Source organism: Cydia strobilella, chromosome 1 (genome assembly GCF_947568885.1).
Source record: "Cydia strobilella chromosome 1, ilCydStro3.1, whole genome shotgun sequence".
Lineage (NCBI taxonomy): Eukaryota > Metazoa > Arthropoda > Insecta > Lepidoptera > Tortricidae > Cydia > Cydia strobilella.
The window spans coordinates 34,072,871-34,096,362 of NC_086041.1; the positions used below are offsets into that span (position 1 = coordinate 34,072,871).

At 41.2% G+C, this 23,492-nt stretch overlaps 3 protein-coding genes across 18 annotated transcripts in view; 1 reads left to right on the forward strand and 2 right to left on the reverse strand.

The window, feature by feature from the left end:
- LOC134745124 (magnetosome-associated protein MamJ-like) overlaps positions 1–23,492 on the reverse strand; it is a 298,423-nt gene that overhangs the window by 238,531 nt on the left and 36,400 nt on the right. For all 3 annotated transcript variants that reach the window (XR_010128136.1, XM_063679091.1, XM_063679101.1), the window contains exons 5-7: positions 3,720–4,127; positions 2,664–3,452; positions 657–734 (exon numbers count right to left, since the gene is read on the reverse strand). Coding sequence is in view for 2 of the 3 variants with exons in the window: in XM_063679091.1 (XP_063535161.1) it covers positions 657–734; positions 2,664–3,452; positions 3,720–4,127 (1,275 nt within the window). In the remaining variant the exon portion in view is untranslated. The remainder of the gene's footprint in view (positions 1–656; positions 735–2,663; positions 3,453–3,719; positions 4,128–23,492) is intronic.
- LOC134745302 (male-enhanced antigen 1) overlaps positions 1–23,492 on the reverse strand; it is a 182,407-nt gene that overhangs the window by 85,184 nt on the left and 73,731 nt on the right. The gene's annotated exons all lie outside the window — the stretch shown is intronic.
- On the forward strand, positions 13,289–19,377 carry LOC134744829 (uncharacterized). 14 transcript variants are annotated; one of them, XM_063678830.1, is made up of 4 exons: positions 13,289–14,368; positions 14,857–14,976; positions 18,434–18,504; positions 18,943–19,377. In XM_063678830.1, the coding sequence occupies exons 1-4, from the start codon at positions 14,330–14,332 to the stop codon at positions 19,220–19,222; spliced, it is 510 nt and encodes a 169-aa protein (XP_063534900.1). In that variant the 5' UTR covers positions 13,289–14,329; the 3' UTR covers positions 19,223–19,377. The 14 variants fall into 14 exon arrangements, 13 of the variants coding, with proteins under 13 accessions (XP_063534900.1, XP_063534860.1, XP_063534820.1 ...); XM_063678790.1 differs by having other exon boundaries at positions 13,373–14,368; positions 16,589–19,377; XR_010128128.1 differs by lacking the exon at positions 13,289–14,368 and adding an exon at positions 14,375–14,689 and having other exon boundaries at positions 14,857–14,952; positions 18,434–19,377.

A 23,492-nucleotide genomic window follows, 5' to 3' on the forward strand; every position in this document is an offset into this window, starting at 1 on the left:
TCTAATGCGATACAATTCCATTATTCTTACCTTGTCGACATTTCAGCTGGGTTTTACACCAGCTGCGGCTCTACTGCGATGAACGAAAATCTACATTTCTGTTTCTGCCTCTCTATCGCTCGAATATGCAAGAGCGATAGAGGGGCAGATAGCGAACTTTACTTTTACGCGGCCCTCTGAAACGTTGCGTCGAATAAGTTAAAATAATGGAATGATATCGCGTCAGGCCCGTTCTAATGACAATAGATATTTGTGCAACAAGAGAGGAAAGTTGGTTTTTCTTGCGAGTGTTGATTTTGAGTCTCAGGAGGTTCGAGGACTCAAAAACACGAGATGTAAAATAACTTTGCTCTCGTGTGACACATATGATTTTTCACCTCAGTAGTGAGAACATATTAAAGGTTAAAATGACCCCGAAGTATGAAGTGGTAGTTCATTGCCTTTACTAAATTAAAAAGCTACTTTGTTTCACTACCTGGAGTGAGGCAAGTCGCACTTTCGTCACTCCAGGGAGTGACGAAAGTAGGCTTGTTCGAGCTGCTGAGGTGAAAAATAAATAGTTTTATCCTCACCTCATCCCCGTTCTCGTCTCGTACAAACGAACACTACCATTGCAATGAGAATACACCAATTTATAGCAATTTGAGAATATTTACCGTTTCGGTCTTCAGTTCTGGGATGGTCGGGATCTCTGGTATCAAGTCGGCGATCTTGTCCGCGATGGGCAGGGGTTCCTACAATCACACCGATACTATTTCATTATCATTCGTGGGATTTTACTTACCCCACTGGTAATTTTAGTTACCAGTCAATCAAAATTAAATTATTAAATGATGCTGAACAAACCTTAACCCATTACCGCCCAGACCCACTTTTGGGAATCTACCATCTTTTTCTCTATCATCTTTTTTATGCTGTTAGGTAGAGTTACAGTAGAAAATGTGACGTTTTCAACCAATAGGTACCACATTGTCGCTTGCCGATAAGGTTGATTTCTAATTGAAGCTATATGGATATAGCGCCTTACTGACAAGCGACAATAAGTACCCTTTTGTTTGAAAATGGCACAAATCTAATCTAACACCTTAACCCAGGTGTACCCAAGCGGGTACAATGGGCGCTAATGGGTCAAAAACAAGTTGAAAATATATTTTCTAGGCTTTTCAACACTACCCGAGCATGAAATTATCAGAATTGCATGGCATGTTTACTATAATAGTTCTAGCGATGCACTCAGACGGTTGAAGATAGTTTGATTACGGCATAGTTGAAGGGTTGGAAGCGTGCATATTTACCTTTGACCGCCAAAGACGTCAAATGACGCGCGCGGCTTCAGCCCATTATCAACCTTCGTGCATACCGATAAGGTTCACGATGACGCGCCGTTCAAAGGGAACAAGATAGTCCGAAACTAAGCTACCTTACTAACCATCTGAGTTGAGCGGCCAGGTATTAAGAATATATAATTTATATGCCATGCTCACACTACCTTTATAAATTTTACAGTGTCATGTCACGGCCTCACTTTGCTACTATTTAAATCGTTCAGCATTAATAAAACTATTAATGATTACAGCATTCTCGATATTTAAACAAAGTACTAAATATTTACAAGTTATTTTAAGTAGGTATTGTTGAAACATACACACAGAGTTAACACAAGTGGGAGCCCTCGTGATGTATACAGTATGCAGTATACAGCATACAGCACAGCACGGGCCGGGCACGGGCCGGGCACGGGCCGGGCACGGGCCGGGCGCGAGCCGGCGCCGACATACTCATACTCATCATTCTCATCAACAAGATCGGAGTTTCCATAATAACGTAACACGGCGAGTTATAATAATATTTTCTCAAACTTGCAATGAAATGTTGACATGACTTACTTCAAACTAGGTCCGAAAATACTACGTATCCGGTGCGATGAGTGAAGATGATATGTAAAGGATTTTCATACAGCCTTACACACCTAGGCCTGTAAAGCAACCGTCGTTTGCGCGCGCCCGGCGGGTTGGTCAACGACACCTTCTCGTAACTTATGAGGCCCTGGTACTTGCTCAAGCCAAATTCCATTTTTAGACAGTTTTTTTTTCGATTTTGCCCACCGTAGCCAATGGATATTTCATTGCAAGTTTGAGAAAAGCACTATACAAATCTCGGCGAGAAACGGGTTGCGGTCCGCGTATACCATCCGACCTCGCTACGCTCGGCCGTCTTGGCCTGCAAGTCCTGCAACCCTTCGTTTCCAGGCCTCTATAGTAATGTACTATTAATAAATAAGTAATTAATCTTAATGTAGGCTCAATATTTCGCCTTACGGTGAAAACTTCGATCTCTACTGATGAACATGGTTTTAATCGATTAGCCATTCCACACTAAATACTTCCAAACGTTATTTCAGAAGCGACATAAAAGTGAGCTACATGTGACATGCCGAAGTATTAGGTGTTAATGCCGGGAGTCAATCGCAAGCGGGGGGAGGGAGGGGGACACGGCGGCTTCGGACGGGGCGAATCGAGCGCGATCCGAGTCTTCCTGTTATTGACGGTCGAGGTCGACGCATGCTGGCGGAAATGCACATGAAACTAAAAACTGTTAACGGGGCGCCAAACAGTCCTTAGGAAAACTAGTCCACTACAAGATCAAGGTCCGACGGTATTCACCTGGTCTGTGGCGGCTTGCGGCGCGGCGGGCTCGGCGGGCGGGGCGGGCGGCGGCGGCGGCGTGTCGGAGCCCGACGACGGCGACGCCGACGCCGACGCCGACGCCGAGCGCGCCGCCGGCTCCGACGGGAGCGACTCCGGGTCGGCGTTGCCGTTGCACTCGATCTTGTCTACTATGTTCCCGAGCGCGTCTACTTTTTTGTTCTTTAATTTTTTCAGACCAGTCTCGTCCGCGATGTCGTTCGCCTCCGCGTCGACCGCGTGGTTGTTTGTGACGTTGTCTTCTGGGAGGGTGTCCGTGTCGGGGGCCGGTTTGACGTCGTCGCTCCTGAGGGAGAAGTCGTCCTCGGGCGGCGGCGGAGGCAGTTCCTCGCTGGAGTCGGGCGCGTCCGAGGGAGCCTCCGAGTGCTGGTTGTCGGTGTCCGAGCACGGGTCGACGGGCGCCACGATATCGATGCCGTTCACCTCCTCCGCTCCCGGACATTGTGTTTCTATTGAGTCATTTCCGTTCACGATCGGTACCGGGGTGACATCTTCGACACTCGGTGGGTCTACGACTCTATTCTCGAGTTCAGATTCCGCTCTGGAGATTTCGGCAATTTCAACTGTTTCTACGTGCGTTTTAATACTTTCGTCGACATTGTGTTCGTTTGTTAACGTGTCTTCCGTTTTGATTACCTCGAGTTCGTGTTTAACTACTTCGGGAGCGTGATCAACTATTGCGTGAACCTCCCCGTTTTCCGCTTCGCTCGTGGTCACCGGGGCCGGGGCGATTTCGCCGGCGGTTTCCTTCAAGGGAGGGGAAATTTGAGTTACATCTAAATTAGTGATATCAGTTTGTTGCATTTCAGAACTAGTTTCGTCTACTTTATCAGCTGCGGCGTCGGGGATAGCGGGCGGAGTCGAGATTGCGTTTTGAGCGGTGTTAGCGAGCGAAGCTTCGGCCAATTCGGGGGCCATGGTGGTGGCGGCGAAGGACGCCACCGACGAGGGGGGAGGGTTTGCGGGGAGTGGTGGAGGCGTGGGCTCTATCAAAGGCACTTGTGCAGCACAAACCTCTGTTTTGACAGGAATTTCTGGGGCCGGGGCGGGTTCCGGCGCCTCCGCCTCCGGTTTGGTCTCCGCGACGACGGGCGGCGCGGGCACCTGAGGCGCCGCCGGCTCGGGTTCGTCTAGCGAGAGGCCGTTGACCGGGAGCTGTTCGGGCGTCGTGTCGGCGGCGGCGGCCGTGGGTTCGGGCGCGGGTGTGGCGGGGGTGGCGGGCGCGACGGGGGCGGCGGGAGCGACGGGCGCGGCGGCGGGCGGGTCGGCCGCTAGCTCGGCCGCGGGGGACGAGGGGGTGCTGTTGCCGTTGGTCATGGGCTCGGTGACGGGCGTCTCGGGGGTCTTCTCTTTCACTTCGGCGTTAGTCGACGCGACTTCCGCGATTTTGTTTTCGACGGATTCGGGGGTAGCTTCTGCCGCCTAGAAAAGAAACGCCCTAACTTTAGGCATACTTAATTAAACACTTGTACGACGACGTCAAGTCTAAAAGCCTAGCCAAATGTTAAAAAATTTAATTAATATGAAAAACACTTGCACCTAATTTGCTGAATTTAAAAGATGACTTATCATAAGGTATTTGCTGAGATTTCTGATTCTTGATATTTGTGTAAATAGGCTGGTTTACTTATCACAATATTCAGCCCCTACGGGTACCTTCTCATCGGCCATGCTGCTAGGTACTGTGTCGATCTGAACCCGGAGAAATCCCTGCTACGACTGAAGGGAGCCGATAGTGCGCATTACAATTTATACTGCTATTTTTTGTACCGGTAGATTGACGCTCATTTTTAGATAAGTATTTACCCTTCAATGCTCTTGATCGAAGACATATTACGTTTCATGTAGGGCTGCCACTAGCAGCGCAGGAATTGTTTTACGCCAAGAGAGATATAAAAATGCAATATTTTGACAAATAACGACACTCCCACTATTGCTAAAAAGTTTAACAACCCCTACTAATAATATAAATGCGATTGTAACACTGTCCGTCTGTTTGTTACCTCTTCACGCTTAAACCGCTAAACATATTTAGATGAAATTTGGTATAAAGATAGTTTGACGCCCGGATAAGGATAGGATAGTTTTTATTTTTATCAATCATCATCATCACTCCACGGAGACGAAGTCGCGGGCAGAAGATAGTAACGTATACATGAATATAAAAGTTTTGTTGTTCCGTTATAATTTCAACGTAAACGACGACGTATCGAGATGTCTTGGAGTTTTAGTTTTACTAACAGCGTCATAGGTGGAGTTGTACATTTTTTAAAATCCTAATTAGAGCCGCATGAATCACGAGTTATCACAACATTGCATGCGCTGAAAAAGGTAATTCGGATTAGTTCCCGTACGCAATCTATTTTTTACCCGGAATGTAAACAATAACCGGCCAATATAAACGAACACGTATTGCAGAGTTCGCGGAATTAATAATATTAGTATTAGGTGTTACCTATAATTAGCGATAAAACAATGTGCATTGCGATAAAATCGTGTTATAGCTTTTCCTCCAATGAAACTTAAAATATGTTTCCACTTTCTGCGCTTAGAACGATGATAAAGCTATATATTATTGTCGTGAAATGTCGGTTTCAAGATGTTAACATAAAACTGAATAGGATTAAAATTGGATCAATCAATGAAGTTGATGTACTTTAGGGAAAAAATATACAAAAGTGGCAAAAAAATAAGTGATTTTGGGATTAGGTATACTGAGCAACTTTTACTATGGGACCAACGACGAAATCCCGAAAAAAAATATTACCCTCCCATAGAAAATGGACCAGCCAAAATGTATGAAACAGCTAAATTTGGGGTTGGTTCTATAGTAAAAGTTGCTCAGTATAATCCCAAAACCTCCCTGGCAACGGGAATGCACTTATTTTTTTGCACCCGTGTATAGTTTTGGTTGCCATAGCGCTTTTTTCTGGCTGCACATAACATATGACAATTTCCATTTCAAAAGCGATATCTTAAAGAAGCAAATAAAATAAGTAATGCATTTTAAAGTGTGTTGAGTGCAACCGCAGTGGTTGCGGCGAATATAAAACGATACAGCTCCACAAGGTCGTCTTTGTTTACTGAAGTAGAAAGACATGCCTCGTGTAGCGCGAGATAGATGTATCCTAGCCGCTAATCTCTGTTAGACACTAGATGGAGTTTGTCCCCAGTGGGAACAAATGGAACAAAAATGGCCACCTGTTATCACTAGGGAGAAATGGGACGAAAGGAACTTTGTTACCATATTTATGAAATAGATATCACTTATTAATAGTAGTAGTAGTAAAACTCTTTATTGTACAAAAATAAACATAAAACACGAGAAAAACGCATTATTTGTACAAAGGCGAACTTATCCCTTAAGGGATCTCTTCCAGTTAACATTTGAGCAATTGAGGGAGAGTTGGAGAACGGTAGACATCAAAGCTGTACTAAACGGCATAAAAGAAAATATTTAGTTTCCTAAAAGACAGGTAAACCTATAACCTACAGTATATAGCGTGGGCATGGGATTTATGTAAAATAAAACAAATATATTAAGAGTCATGTATAGTTATAATATATAATACGTTCTATACGATATAATACATATGATAAACTACCTAACCGCACACATCTTTTAGTTCCGAAGATTCGTCCGAAAGCCATAGCTTTTTTAAGTTCGCCTTCAGACATGCGACCGACTGACACTTTCGAAGAGAAGACGGCAAGGAATTCCATAATTTGACAGCGTACACAGTAAAAGACTTGTCATAGGACCGGTGTTTGTGCGGCGGGATAGACAGAGAGAGATCTGCACTGGAACGGAGCCGATGTCCGCTGCCATCTGCTAAAAATTTAAATTTCTCCGAGAGATAAGGGGGAGTAGAAGGAGAAGGAGATAGTGTGAATGAAGACTGCTATTTATTTAACTCTAGTGGTTACAACTGAGTATGATTTCTTCCCCGTTCTCCGCCTAGTAAGAATGGGATTATTTTATCCCATTCGTTCTAACTGGGCACTCAAGGGTAGGGAAAAATTTAGTGGTGTCTTCACCCTAATTCTTTATAAGCACTATAGCGCATGTATGAATCAAGTCGTCGTATATTTTTTTTTATACTACGTCGGTGGCAAACAAGCCTACGGCCCGCCTGATGTTAAGCAGTCTCCGTAGCCTATGTACGCCTGCAACTCCAGAGGAGTTACATGCGCGTTGCCGACCCTAACACTCGTCTCCCTCGTTGAGCTCTGGCAACCTCACTCACCGGCAGGAACACAACACTATGAGTAAGGTCTAGTGTTATTTGGCTGCGGTTTTCTGTAAGGTGGAGGTACTTCCCCAGTTGGGCTCTGCTCTAGATCTGGAATGACATCCGCTGTCCTGTGCCCTACCACACAAAGCGAGATGTCATTCGCAGTGCCCATACCTCTCTTTTGGACATAGTTTAAGGACATACCCGGGTCCGGACGTAGTTTATGGACATACCCGGGTCCATATTACGACGTGGGATCTAGTGGGAGACGATCAAAGATCCCTAGTCCATCTACCTTGACGTTAAGACGTTTGGCAGTTCGTCGTATTGCCATAAATAATCGATTATTGCGTAGCAAACCATTATTAAGATTTATACCCGTCAAAACACTCGAAACTAATCACGCATGTTTAATTGAGGCTTTGTGCTCGTGGTTGCTGACAGCAGCAGAAGCAGTTAAGCGGGAGAGGTGGACAAAATGATCTACACAAGCTTTTACTCCCTAATAGAAAACTATGTAATTAATTTGTGCTTATTAGGGTTCCGTACCCAAAGGGTAAAAACGGGACCCTATTACTAACACTCCACTGTCCGTCTGTCTGTCACCACGCTGTATCTCATGACCCGTAACAGCCGCTATAACAACAAATACTACAAAGTACGGAACCCTCGGTGCGCGAGTCCGACCGCTCTTGGTCGGTTTTTAATACCGCGCCCGCTTAGAAACTTCTGTTGCAAACTCGCCAAAACGGAAAGATCAGTATACTACCTAGGACCTTCCGTGTATTATCGGTTGCCAAGCACAGTACGAAATGCAGCATCCGCCCAAAGCTTTAAAAGTAGACTGAAGTGGCTCGAGGAGAATAATTTTTATAATTATCAAGATTTTTTCAATCTGCCTCTTGCAGTATAAATAATATAATTTTTTGTAATTAAATATATATAATGTATTTGAATAAATTAATTAATTAATACTTAAAAATAAGTACTTAAATATACCAAATGTGAAATGTGAAATAATCTAATTATGTATTGACCTATAACTGTGTGTTATGAATAATAAATTTCATTTCATTTCATTTCATTTGCTGACTGTATTCAGAGTACCTACTTCCCCCGGATTGATGCTTTTTTTTCCTGCAAACTTTGGACCTAATATGTAATTAATACTAACGAGTCAATAGTACTAATGCGGTTTTTCTTTAAACAGTAAACATTTCAGATTGTTGTTAAATAAACCGTGACTAAATGGATAAACAAATCATTACAATATTAATGAGATATATCTACGCGATCCATAACGATCAGTGATTACATTTAAAAACGTGTGAAATGTTTGTGGAAAAACGTTCGTTTTAGGGTTCCGTACCCAAAGGGTAAAAACGGGACCCCTATTACTAAGACTCCGCTGTCCGTCTGTCTGTCACTAGGCTGTATCACATGAACCGTGATAGCTAGACAGTTGAAATTTTCACACATGATGTATTTCTGTTGCCGCTATAACAACAAATACTAAAAAGTACGGAACCCCCGGTGCGCGAGCCCGACTCGCACTCGGCCGGTTTTTTGGACAGTCGTGTAACAAAAAAAAAGAGTGAGTGGTTTGTGGCTTTTACCTGCCTATTTCTTGTTTTTTCCAAGATACTAATTGACAGTTAGATCTGTCTACCGGTATGAAATTAAGATACATGCGTAGTAGGTCAATTAGCCAAACCATAGAGTAACTTATACTAGAGCGGTACTGTCATAGTAAATTTTGTAACCCCAGTAAATTCACTGCCATCTGTCGACAAACTTTAAAACTAAAAATGAAGATTTATAAAAATACGATAAAATGTATTTAAATATGGATAAATGATTTTTTTATTTGCATTAATTATTTTTATGATTTTGACCCATGTTCTTTCACTGATATGCGTTAAAATTGTTAAATAACAAACGAAACCGTCAACGCCATCTATACGACAGTAGGACAAAACTAGTAGCGCCCTCTGAACGAGAATCAAATTTTCTTGATTTTCGAGGCACGTTGTTTCCTTAGACTGTATCCATCTATTACGGAGTTATATCTATCTTTGACCAAACGAACTGTTTATTTTAGTATCTAGTATAAAAAGTCAAAAACACAGCTTACATACGTTTAAATTAATCATTGTTAATTCGCAAAACGAGTTCAGTTGATATTGTACTCAAGGAAAAAATAAATAGAAATTGTTTAGGTATTTAGAATGATTGTAAATAGACTAAAGGACAATATGTAACAGGAGGGAAAACGCCGGAGCATTAATTAAATGACACGGTTATCATAATGTGACGGTGGCAATAAAGTAGATAGTAGCAATTAATACGTAGGCAATAGTGGCTGAGGTGCAACGACCGGAGGGTACAGGGCCGCAGTCGCTGCGGACGCGGACTTTGAGCAGCGCTTTAGGCTAACCTGTATATTGTGAGCTCGAGATACTTAAAACTTGTACTTGACTAAAAATTTGCTTTTACCAATAAAGTTCTGTATTCTGTATTTCGTATTTTTAGAATGGGGTTGGCAACTGTCAAAGGTTTGCAGAGATGGCGCCATCATAGCTTGCCCCTTCTGTGAGATTTGGCTTAAAAAACCCAGGGCATTAAAAAAACAAAAATTTGACACAATTCTAGGGATTGACAGGGCAAGCTATGCAGGCGCCATCTGCTAAATATTTCGACCGGCCAACCCCATTAGAAAGAACTTTACAGAAGTAAGCTAGCTCTGCACAGACTTGGCAAATTACAAGAGCAAGAAAGTCCCCATAACCGTTAAGTAGGGGCTGATACACGATCGGAGTAGCTTAGATAAAAAACCGGCCAAGTGCGAGTCGGACTCGCGCACTAAGGGTTCCGTACCATTACGCAAAAACGGCAAAAAAAACACGTTTGTTGTATGGGAGCCCCACTTAAATATTTATTTTTTCTGTCTTTAGTATTTGTTGTTATAGCGGCAACAGAAATACATCATCTGTGAAAATATCAACTGTCTAGCTGTCATGGTTCATGAGATACAGCCTGGTGACAGACAAACGGACAATGGAGTCTTAGTAATAGGGTCCCGTTTTTACCCTTTGGGTAAAGAACCCTAAAAAAAAACAAATCAAAATATTTGATAAAAAAAAATTCCAAAGTTGTGTATCAAACATTATAATTTAATCATTTTTTTAGGTTGGTAGGTAGGTACTATAATACCTAATTTGCAATATAAGGTTCAAGGGGACTAATCACAACATTCTAACAGATATTTTTATGAAGCCATTTAAGACCCGGAAGTTTATGAAATAAAACCATGAAAACGGATATATTGAATTTATAAATACATCTCTACAATTAGAAATAATCCCTTTTCATAGTTTTATTTCATGAGTAACTATCGCGGTAACCGAAGACAATATTACCCGGAAGTTTGTTATTTCGTTCAACTTTGCAAAACTATCAGTATCAACCATAGAGTAACTTATACTAGAGCGGTACTGTCATAGTAAATTTTGCAACCCCAGTAAATTCACTGCCATCTGTCGACACACTTTAAAACTAAAAATGAAGATTTATAAAAATACGATAAATGTATTTAAATATGGATAAATGTTTTTTTTTATTTGCATTAATTATTTTTATGATTTTGACCCATGTTCTTTCACTGATATGCGTTAAAATTGTTAAATAACAAACGAAACCGTCAACGCCATCTATACGACAGTAGGCCAAAGCTAGTAGCGCCCTCTGAACGAGAATCAAATTTTCTTGATTTTCGAGGCACGTTTTTTCCTTAGACTGTATCCATCTATTACGGAGTTATATCTATCTTTGGTATCAACGAAAGTGTGGCCCCACGAATGGAAGGGCGGAAGCGTACACCTAACCGCTCGCGAAGCACTTTTTACCGCGGCTTAATTCTAACGTAACGGGACGGCCCGCCGCGCCGGTGACTCACCGCACAACGTAGATCATGGTGTTTGACTATGGTAAGTACCTAATGATTTTCCACTCCAAAACCCAAGTGCGGTTGATGGTGTTAGATATAAATGTCCAAAGGGTTGCTGGTTCTGTCGTATTTTATTAATGATGTGTGGTATTTTGATGTAAGAAACTATTAAATTATCGATATAACACGCAACACTATTCAAGGAAGAAGGTATACAGGGTGGCTAAAAAATAAGTGCGTTCCCGTTTTTGGATTATACTGAGCAACTTTTACTATGGGACCAACCACGAAATCACGAAAAAAAAGTACCCTCCCATAGAAAATGGACCAGCCAAAATTTATGAAACAGCCAAATTTATTTTCGCGATTTCGGGGTTGGTCCCATAGTAAAAGTTGCTCAGTATAATCCCAGAACCTCCCTGGCAACGGGAATGCACTTATTTTTTAGCCACCGTGTATAATAAGTTTTTGGTAAAAAAATTCATTTTTGGTACAAACTTTTACTCATCGAGACAATTCTAACACAACCCCAAACACAATTAGTTTCCGTTGTTTTATCACAGAGTTCCCATGGCCACCTCCTGTCTCCATCGTCAGATCAGCTCCGTGTCATCATAATATTGCATTGTCATCCGATTTGTATGCGATACGTATGCAAAAATTCAGCTCAATCTGGAAGTTGGTCAAATTTAGCTCCCAAGATTTGACCCACAATAAGTGTCAGGGCAAGTTATATAAAAGCTTGTAATGAAATACATTATTTTTATGCGTGGAGGAGGTAGGGGGAGGGGGGAGGATGAATCGAGAAAAAGTTTCCATAATCAACAGAGTTGCAAAACCCAGTGGGGCATTCGATGTTCTGAAATGAAGAACTGACAAATTAAGACAAGATGTGTCGTTTCCAAGCAAAAAGTCCCACTTTGTCGCTTGCCATATGGTTATTCGTATAAAGGATACAAGCACATCTCGTCTTTATGGTAAGCGACAAAGTGGGACCTTTCACTAGATTTCAACACAAAATAAGTAACTTTACATAGGTTGTTGTTAAGGAAGCTTTCATTTTGGTAGCATCGATATTAAGTTTGATCTTATCAAGTTGTCATAGGTATGAAATGGTAATGGTAAAAGCCGAATTTATCATTTCTAATTAAGTAATTAGTTATTTCCGAGTACCGACTCGAGTATTTTATTCCATAAGAATTCGTAAGATCTCATTTCAAGTGTCATTGTAAGATTTGGTTTGTCATTTCGTCTGTAAGCGGGTATGACGTTAGTGACAAACATATGAATATGCATAGTTTATAAAAACGCATTGCAAACGGTGGTCGGGTGGCGAGTATAATTTGCATAGCAATAAATAACGGCAGATAGCATCGGCCGAGACTGTCATACTTGTACCACCGCTATCGGCGGTTGAACGCCCCGTCTTGCCACTTGGCACCGATTACCAAGGAGCGGAATTCTCATAGCAGAAATCAAACTTCAAGAGGGATTGACAACGTGTTTTTATAATATTTTAGTTTTATACTCACGTTGTAAAACCCTAACCGAACACCTAAGTTAAATAAAGGAAATTATAATAAGACTAAAAAAATTATCTAAAATAAACTACCGTGAATCGTACCTGGCTCAAAGGTCCCCATTATTCCCGCTGCGTTTCCCCGTTGAACTGTTATGGAAACCAGCTGAACCAGATACGATTGACCATTGTGTTTCATCGACAATTCCAGTTAATCGATGTAATCGAATCTTTTCGCATATTACCGATCACCCCCTTTATCTATCGTTAATATTAATCACAATTATTTAGCAGTGGCGATAGTGACCACGTTGATGGGCTCTTAAAAAGTTTAAAATATTTTATTTGTCACACTATTAATCTGATTCTGAAACCGCTAAATTGTCTCGAGTGTCTCACACACTCAATTATAATACAAAATATACAAACAGGCATGGACTGCTATGACTATAAAATCGTCGGGCAAAACCGTAAATCCTTAGTCAATGTGTAGCAAGTAAACAAGCGTTTTTGCTCACGTTATTTTATTACTGCATTGCCATAGTATCTGCACAGATAAATTCTAAATGATTCAACCCGTGAAATTTACTTGCTAGATCTTGTGTAGGTTTATGTTTATTTATGGCTTGCAAAATAACTAGGTCACAGAAACTAATAAATATGTACATAATCTATGCTAGTGGCTATGTGAAAATGTATAAATGTGTTAAGACCTATCTTAACAAGTAGCAGATAAGTAGGTATTAGCATACCTAAGTACCTACTTACCTAATCTAGACAGATTAAGTCTCTCAATCGTCCTATGATATGTAAAGGTGACATCTACCGAAACTATTGTGTACTAGTTTAAGTGCTCAATAAGCTGTTAGCTATGTCAATGTATGTAATAGTTCCTAACCAATCCGTAGTGTCATAGTGTGGCGCTGTACTTTACTATATAAGCTTCTACATGTATGTAGATAAGCCCACTTTTTCTAACCAGCCTTCTGTAAAACATTAAATTAAGATATCAGATTCTCTGCTTTCATTTGGTCGCCATTACCTCCAACGCTGAACATAATGGTGACCCCTAGTTTAAATCGCGGTTAATCTCAGTACTTTAAAGCGAATCGCTAGTAAATTTAGTAAAATTTGCGAGCCGGTACGTCGAGGAATCGCCGCGTATCCTGATTTAGGCCGGGAGAGCAACGTTACCACGTAGGCAGCAACCGCGTGGGGCTCCGCCGACCTGAAGAAGCTGAAGAGGTGACTAGGAGGCGACCACACCACTCGATCGAGCGGCCTGAGCCAACGCGACAGGCGCCGACCGAGCCACCAAAGCGGGACCACGTGCGTGGCACCGCAGCCGCAGCAGGGAACGGCTACCGCAAGTACCAAAGGGACCACGTGGGTGGTACCACACCAGAGGCAGAAGGAGCGCCCAAGCGAGGGCAATCACCAAGCTACGCCACGCGCACGAGCATCAATCGAGAAGGCAAGTGAGCTGGCATTCCCTAACCTATCTACCAAATCTCCCTACCAAATTTAATTGTAATCGATTTATTTCCTACAAATTGTAAATTGTAATCGTTCTTAATCATGTTAGAAACTTCCAAAAACACTCTAGAAGAGTTAGAAATTAGGCAGTTAAAAAATAGACGAGGTGTCTGTAAGCGAAAATTAACTGTATTTAATAAATTTATAGAAAGAATCGACTCAAGTGCATTGACGGCCGAAATAATTGTAGACATAAGCTTAAGACTAGAACAATTACCAAAGTTATACAATGATTTCTCTGAGATACAGGACCGGATCGAGACACTGTGCAGCGACGAAGGGGACATCGAAGCCCACGAGGCCGAGCGTATGTCATTTGAGGACACATTTTACCGACTTAGCGCTAAGGGCAAGCTGCTGGCGAAGGTAGATACCGATTCAACACCAAATGACCATAGTCCGCAAGCCCCGCCGCAGCAACCCCTCGGTGAGTCGATAAAATATCCCGAAATTAGCCTCCCTAGCTTCGACGGAGACCTAACACAGTGGCTGCAATTTCGAGACACATTTGATGCCCTAGTCAACCAAGCTAGCTTGGCACCGATCGTAAAATATAAGTACCTACGCAGTTGTTTACAAGACGGCGCACTTGAGGTAATTAGTTCGCTCGATTTCTCCGAGGACGCGTACATGCTCGCGTGGCAGATGCTTTGTGAACGTTATAATAATCCTAAACGTTTAGTCACCAACCACATGCGAGCCTTGTTCGACGTGGAACCGGTACCGTCAACTCCTTCGGGTCTAAGAGGTCTGTGCGATAATATTTCCAAACATTTGAGATCTTTGCGCTCATTAAATGTACCTACCGAAAATTGGGATCTCGCAATTATTCACATGTTAGTTAAAAAGTTAGACAGTCGATTGCAATCAAAGTGGGAAAACAGTGTTGATTTGAGAAAATTGCCTTCGTTGCAGGATTTCAAAACCTTCCTAAAGAACCGAGCTGACCGGCTGGAAGCGACCAGCCCAGCAGTACCATCGGACGCACCCAGCACTTCCAAGAAGGCCATGGTAACCACGTCCGAACCTATCAAGGTAACCTCCAAACAGTTTAAATGTAACCAGTGTCCGTATTGTTCGAGTACGCATTATATTAATCAGTGTCCAAAGTTTAGTGCATTAAACGTTATCGCGCGCATCCGAGCCGTGAATAAATTACGATTATGCTTTAATTGTTTGTCCGGAACGCATGTCTTAACAAACTGCAGGGCCAGTACATGTCGAGTATGTAAGGGCAAGCATCATACGTTACTACACAAACCAAATACCAACACTCATGTAGGTAGTAACCCCGTACCAACGCGATTACCAATATCAACGTTAATCGACGAACAACCGAGTTCTAGTCAAATCGAGACTACCTTGTCGAATAACACTTTAATCGAAAAACAAATAAACAATGCGCGAAATAGGTCAGTTTTCCTTACAACAGCCCAAGTGCTCGTTAGGGATAAGCATAACAATGTGCATAAAATGAAGGCATTTTTAGACAATGGCTCGCAAGAAAATTTCATTACCGAAAACGCGGCCAAAAAGTTACAATTAAACAAGGAACAACTTGCCTTAAATGTCATAGGTTTCAATGAAAAAGTGTCTAGCCTTTTAGAATCGTGTGACGTAACATTGCATTCCTTAGACGGAACCTTTACAACGAATTTGTCCTGTTTTATTACGCCTATAATTTGTACTACCAACATTTTAATACCAAACGTGCAACGTTGGCACATTCCGTCGCGTTATAAATTAGCTGATGACGAGTTTAACTTAGCTCAAGATGTAGATTTGCTTATCGGTGGGGAGATATTCTTTGATTTACTTCTTACCGGTAAATACAAGCTCGGGCCCGGATTACCGGTTCTGAGACGCTCGCGATTAGGATGGATAGTCACGGGTTCCGTACAAAAAAAAACCGAGTCTGCCATTCAATGTAAAGTTACAGTAGAAACTCAATTAAAAAAGTTTTGGGAAATAGAGGAGGGTTCCGCACCAAATTTACCCTATGATGAAAAACAATGTGAGGATATATTTCTGAAAACTCACACTCACAACTCTGAGGGTAATTTCGAAATAGAACTTCCATTAAAGCAGCCACCTACCAAGTTAGGTCAATCTAGGCACATAGCATATCGGAGGTTCAAAACATTAGAATCCAAGTTCGAGCGGAACCCCGAATTTAAAGATAAATATGTGAATTTCATGCGCGAGTTCGAACAAGCTGGCCATATGATTCAATTACAAGATAATTATGATGGCCCATGTAATTTTCTACCCCACCAAGCTGTTTTTCGCGACTCCCCCTCAACCCCTATTCGAATTGTTTTCGACTGCTCATGCAGAACTGATAACGGCATTTCTTTGAATGATATCCAATACAAAGGCTCAATAATACAGGACGAACTCATAAATATACTTCTACGATTCCGAAAATACCAATATGTTATTAACGCTGACATACAAAAAATGTACAGATGTATTTATGTTAAACCAAATCAACAATACCTACAATGCATATTTTGGCGGGAAAATACTCACCAACGACTCCAAATTTATATGCTGACCACATTAAGTTTCGGCTTAAAGTCAGCACCACATATTGCAACCAGATGTTTGTTACAATTGTCAAACGAAAACCAACACACATTTCCAGCAGCTGCAGAGGCCATAGCGAACCAGTTCTACATGGACGATTTTATCGCCGGCGGCGACGACGAGAATCAGGTAGCTGAAACTGCATCACAGGTGAACGAGATCCTGCGGGGAGCCAACTTCACGCTGCGGAAATGGAAGTCCAATTCCGAAGTCATCATAAAACGGGTGAGCGAAACACACACACACCAAAACACACACACAACCGAATTTGGAGATAAAACACATAAGGTCCTGGGTTTAGCGTGGTCTAGTGACTCAGATGAGCTTATGTATACCATTAAAGAAAACCAAATTTCACACCCAATCACCAAAAGAAAGGTACTAGGGGTAATTTCGTCCATTTTCGACCCCCTAGGCTTGACGGGACCAGTAATTGTAGTAGCCAAAATATTTATTCAAAAATTATTTAAGGCTCAATTAGATTGGGATACCGAATTAACACAAGACTTGATCCAAGAATGGAACACATTCTATCGAGACTTGTTTTTATTAAACCAATTGAAAATTTCGAGATGTACAGTCATACCCAATTATGTAACGATACAAATTCATGGGTTCTGTGACAGTAGTATTAAAGCCTATGGCGCTGCCATCTATATACGATCAAGCGATAGAGTAGGAAACGTACAAGTTCACCTACTTTACTCAAAATCAAAAATAAGTCCAATACAACCCCAAACTATTCCAAATTTGGAACTTTGTTCCAGTTTACTGCTCGCGACACATGTCGACAAAATAAAACGAGCATTAAAATGTGACGTTTCCGGAATCAACCTGTGGTCAGATTCAAAAATAACATTATGTTGGATAAAAAATAGTAACCCTAAATTAACTTGTTTTGTTAGTAACAGAGTCACAAAAGTATTATCACTTACAAACAAGCACGAGTGGTCATGGGTCCGCTCGGAGGATAACCCCGCCGACCTTTTGTCCCGAGGGGTAGCACCAGGCAAGCTGGAAACCAACCAGTTATGGTGGTCTGGGCCGGCGTGGTTGACCCAAAGTCCGGACACATGGCCGACCCACGATTCTGAGTCACTAAATCATGCACCCGAGGCCGAGAGCGACGTAAACATAACTCTCACCTTGGCTATTAGCACAGAATCTAACGACACGATACAATATCTTTTCCACAGGTGGTCAAGCGATAAAACACTTATTCATGTATTAGCATACATACTTCGATTTATATATAATACAAAAAATAAAACTCGAACAATTAATCCAAATAATAAATTATCAGGACCATTGTCCGTAGAAGAATTAAAAAAATCGGATCACGCATTAATTAGACATGCACAAATGGAATCATTCCCACACGAATATAAATTATTGCAAAACAATAAACCGGTTCTTAACAAATCAAAAATATTATCTTTACACCCATTCATGAAGGACGGACTCGTTCGCGTAGGCGGACGAATCGGTCTTTCGCATTATGCATATGAAAAAAAACATCCTTTAATATTAAGTCACGAGCACGCGCTTACCAAACTACTGATGGCAAACGCACATATACGTACTCTGCACGCTGGCCCTCAGTTATTACTTTCAACTATTCGCGAGCGCATCTGGCCAACAAAAGGTAGGATGTTAGCCTCGAAAATTGTAAATAAATGCGTTCCGTGTTTTAGAGCAAATCCAAAGACTACTAACCCTATAATGGGAAACTTACCCCCCTCAAGGGTAAATCCTTCCCCCCCCTTTGCTATCACGGGTATCGATTATGGAGGACCTTATAACATTAGAGATAGGACAGGGCGTGGTTACAAGGTCTCTAAGTGCTATATAGCAGTGTTTATTTGTTTTGCAACAAAGGCAATTCATCTCGAATTAATTACAGGGCTCGAGTCAGCCAATTTCCTGGCGGCGCTGCGACGATTCATCGCCAGGAGAGGTAAACCGAAGGAGTTGGTGAGTGACAATTCAACAACCTTTCATGGGGCTAGTAACGAGCTAAAAGATTTACAAAAATACCTACAGGACAGCTCGAGCGAGCTAGTATCTCATTGCGCAGACGAGGGCATAAAATGGAGTTTTATTCCTGTCTATACACCTCATATGGGGTCCCTATGGGAATCTAGTATAAAACTTACCAAATATCATTTAAAAAGAGTGTTAGGGTTATCTTTGTTAACTTACGAACAATTTGTATCAATCCTATATCAGGTAGAATCTATGGTAAATTCTAGGCCACTATGTCCCTTACCTAGTTCAAATCCTGACTATCCTGTCCTTACGCCAGCTCACTTTTTAATTGGAAAAGCACCAAATTCACTTCCGGACGAAGATTATAACCATGTACCAAAGAACCGATTAACTCACTATCAACTTTTGCAACAAATCACGCAGGACTTCTGGCGGCGCTGGTCACGTGACTACATCGGAACGCTGCAGGAACGCACGAAGTGGAGGAGCGCGCGCGGCCCAAGCCTCGCAGTCGACACCGTCGTCCTGGTACGAGACGAGCGTCTGCCGCCCTGCCGGTGGAGGCTGGGCAAGATCGTCGCGACGCAGCCGGGCCGGGATGGCGTCACCAGGGTGGCCGTCATCCGAACCGCCAGAGGGGACATCCAACGCGCGTTCAATAACATTTGTCCATTACCTACTTCGGGTGAAGTCATATAAGTAGTAAATACCTACCAACAGTACCAACCTAATGTAAAGTTCAAATAATTATAACTAAGTGTCTAATAAGTATAATTAAGTACCTAAATTACCTTACTTACCTAGTACCTATGTACATAATTAGAATACCTACTCCCTATTTAAAATAAAAATCATTTCCTATTGTTGTTTCATTTATAAGAATGGGCACAGATCTAATTAAAATTTAAGTAATTACCTAACTATAACTCGTAACAAAGAACTCTGCCCATCCTTACTGATAGGTAAAATGTATAAAGCCTATTCTTTGAAATACCTAATGTTACTCATAAAACATTAACTATTTCAAGAGGTGGCAAAATGTTAAGACCTATCTTAACAATTAGCAGATAAGTAGGTATTAGCATACCTAAGTACCTACTTACCTAATCTAGACAGATTAAGTCTCTCAATCGTCCTATGATATGTAAAGGTGACATCTACCGAAACTATTGTGTACTAGTTTAAGTGCTCAATAAGCTGTTAGCTATGTCAATGTATGTAATAGTTCCTAACCAATCCGTAGTGTCATAGTGTGGCGCTGTACTTTACTATATAAGCTTCTACATGTATGTAGATAAGCCCACTTTTTCTAACCAGCCTTCTGTAAAACATTAAATTAAGATATCAGATTCTCTGCTTTCATTTGGTCGCCATTACCTCCAACGCTGAACAAAATGTTACTTAATTATGTATGTATGTAAACACTTTATTGTACATAAGACAGATTATAAAGACAATAAAAACAAAATATATACAATGTATAAAGGTGAACTTATCCCTACAAGGGATATCTTCCAGGTAACTAATTTTTACGAGAATTTGTTGAGAAATGCGACAGAGGAGAAAAACCGGACAGACAAAACCTTTTTGCCTAATCTGAAACTCGGACTTGTTCACACGCTTGGTACAAAATAAATTGAAATTTGTTATTTCCCAACTTCCCTCATCATCTTCCTCGCGTTGTCCCGGCATTTTTGGAACGGCTCCATGGGAGCCTGGGGTCCGCTTGGCAACTAATCCCAAGAATTGGCGTAGGCACTAGTTTTTACGAAAGCGACTGCCATCTGACCGTCCAACCCAGAGGGGAAACTAGGCCTTGTCGGGATTAGTCCGGTTTCCTCACGATGTTTTCCTTCACCGAAAAGCGACTGGTAAATATCAAATGATATTTCGTACATAAGTTCCGAAAAACTCATTGGTACGAGCCGGGGTTTGAACCCGCGACCTCCGGATTGCAAGTCGCACGCTCTTACCGCTAGGCCATCAGCGCTCAACATCCCTACTAACTTCCCAACTTGTATTTTCCAACTTATTTTTGTATTTTTAGGTTTAAATAAATGTAAACAATGTGTTTTTACATTTTCGGGTACTTGAAACATTTATCAGTTAACCAACCAAATAGAAAACTGCCTGGATCTGTTCCTCATCGTTCTGGCTTTAACCTATTTCATTTAATCGTGTAATATTTTCATCTACCCTCAAATGGCTAAATATTCGATCTCGTTTTAGTTTTATGGGGGCGAAGTAAAAGCATACATGACAAAACATACACGCTGAGTAACTTATATATCGTAGTAAATTTTGTGTAAATTTTGACACATCGAGTTAAATTAATTGACTTGAAAATTTTTCTTGCCTAATAAAATACCTAATTGTGTTTTGTTTACATTCTATTAAATACCTAAAAGATACAGACATTTGAGTTGGAAGAACCGTAAGTAGGTTAGGTTTAGTTTAAGGAACAAAGCAAAAAGCTACGCTCGTTTATTAATTACTCACACAGCACTCGTTCGTAAATTGTTTGTCTAATTGCTTTTAATAAAGTTCTTTGTTTCCTTTGGAACAATGCGACGGACTATGTCTCGGTTCGCTGACTTCGCTGCCCAATACTTCGGCAGCGTTAGACCGTTGCTAACATTTATTCAATACAACTAAATGTAGTCTTTATGTAACTTTCCTCATTTTTAAATCACATTTACAATCGGGTCTCGCTTTAGACCCGATTGTAAATGTTTTTATATTTAATATGTGTTCAAAACGCGAAAGTTTTCTCACTTTTCCGGCCACGGAATAGCTCCAAGTGTATTTTACTAAAAGACATAATGAGATAAATTTTCATTTTTACACACTTATTTAGCTTTTATTTCAATTAAAACCGCTAGGCCTAGCGGTAAGAGCGTGCGACTTTCAATCCGGAGGTCGCGGGTTCAAACCCCGGCTCGTACCAATAAGTTTTTCGGAACTTATGTACGAATATCATTTGATATTTACCAGTCTCGCTTTTCGGTGAAGGAAAACATCGTGAAGAAACTAATCCTAACAAGGCCTAGTTCCCCCTCTGAGTTGGAAGGTCAGATGGCAGTCGCTTTCGTAAAAACTAGTGCCTTCGTCAATTCTTAGGATTAGTTGTCAAGCGGACCCCAGGCTCCCATGAGCCGTGGCAAAATAAACGCGAGGAAGTTGAAGATGAACTAAATGTAGGTTTTATGTAACTTTTCTCACTTTTACGGCCACGGAATAGCTCCAAGTCTATTTTATTAAAAGGCGTAACGAGATAAATTTTCATTTTTACACATTTATTTAGCTTCACCGCGTATAAATGTGCTTAAAAGCTTGTAACTTAAATTTGAACCACTTCCCGGTGTCTGATTGAGCTGAAATTTGGCATACTTCTATATTACCGATGACAATGCAATAATATATTAACATGGAGTCGATCTGATGATTCAGTCGGAAGGTAGCCAAAGGAACCCTTCTATGGAAAAACGTAAACATATTGAGAGAGGCTAATTTGAAAGATCTCGAGAAGTACACAGCCGGCAATAAAAGTGAACCAAAAAATATTATTATTTGGTAGCTTGTTAAATGCAACTTTGAAGGATATTGTTAGAAATAAGCACTGTCGACAAAAAAGGGTACCTAACCTTTAATACCGACGAAGACGAACGATTTAATATCGACCGGTGTCGCAGTTATGTCATCATAACTTGAAAGATATCTTGCGAGTTTACGTCTCTGATTGTAATCCAATATGATAACTTCGAAGAGATTAATTTGTGACGCCTAAGCGCGTCATAATCACAAGTATCACAACTCGGTCGAAACGCTCGTGCATGACGAAAAGGCAGTCACGGGCCTCGAATGGGTTAGACTACGTTTATTATCTCTTTAGTTAGGCATGACAATGTTGAACATATAACCTTACAGAGTAAAATATGTACAAGTAAAAAAAAACACCAATTTACCTACTCAGCAGTTCGTTGTCTACAATATCGTCTCTAACGGAATTCTCGCTATGCAACACAGGATTCAATAATGGTATTATGAAAATATGCGCGACAGATGATCCGCGCCGCGACGTACTAGCAACATTCTCCACCATGGACCTTATTGTCTTTACGATAAGGTTTACATAAAGTCAGTTATGACGATGGTAACATTTAGTAAACATGCAACCGGAGAGTGGTCGCGTTACTTCGCCGGTAGTCTTTTGTTCGTTCGCTAACGCCCATAACGCTTGCACGCATAACATCAACAAGCTTGGCCAGTGTTTTAATCGGACATTGTATACAGCCCGCTAAATGGGTTTGAGTGGATAACGAATGTACCGTAGTTTCCTTGAGGATAGTGGATTTCTTCATGCCCTCTCCCCATGGATGTCATTATCCATGTGAAAAATACATCTTCTTGTACAACTTCGAACAATAAATTATATTTTAAATTTTAATTATAAAAACTTTAAGCGTCTTAAAGAGCGAGCTATGCCAGAATGGCAAGTGCTTTACATATCGTATACAGATGTATAATGCATAATAATTTGCCATCATGTTTTCTCGGAAACGTTCGTATTTGTCATGATACTTTAGTCAACCTCAGTACTTTTTAGGGTTCCGTACCCAAAGGGTAAAAACGGGACCCTTTTACTAAGACTCCACTGTCCGTCTGTATGTCATGTCACGTGTGTCATGAACCGTGATAGCTAGACACTTGAAATTTTCACAGATGATCTATTTCTGTAGCCGCTATAACAACAAAAACAAAAAAGTACGAAACCCTCGGTGGGCGAGTCCGACTCGCACTTGTCCGGTTTTTTGAACTCCGTGAAAATACGATGGTAAAAGATTATGCACTACATCTGTATCAGTAACAGCACGTCAAAAATATTTGTAGTATTTTTTTCATGAACTGGAAAAAGTACTCATCTGGCTAAAACATAAGCAAGCCGGCGAAACATTGGTGAGTCGTCGTTCGTT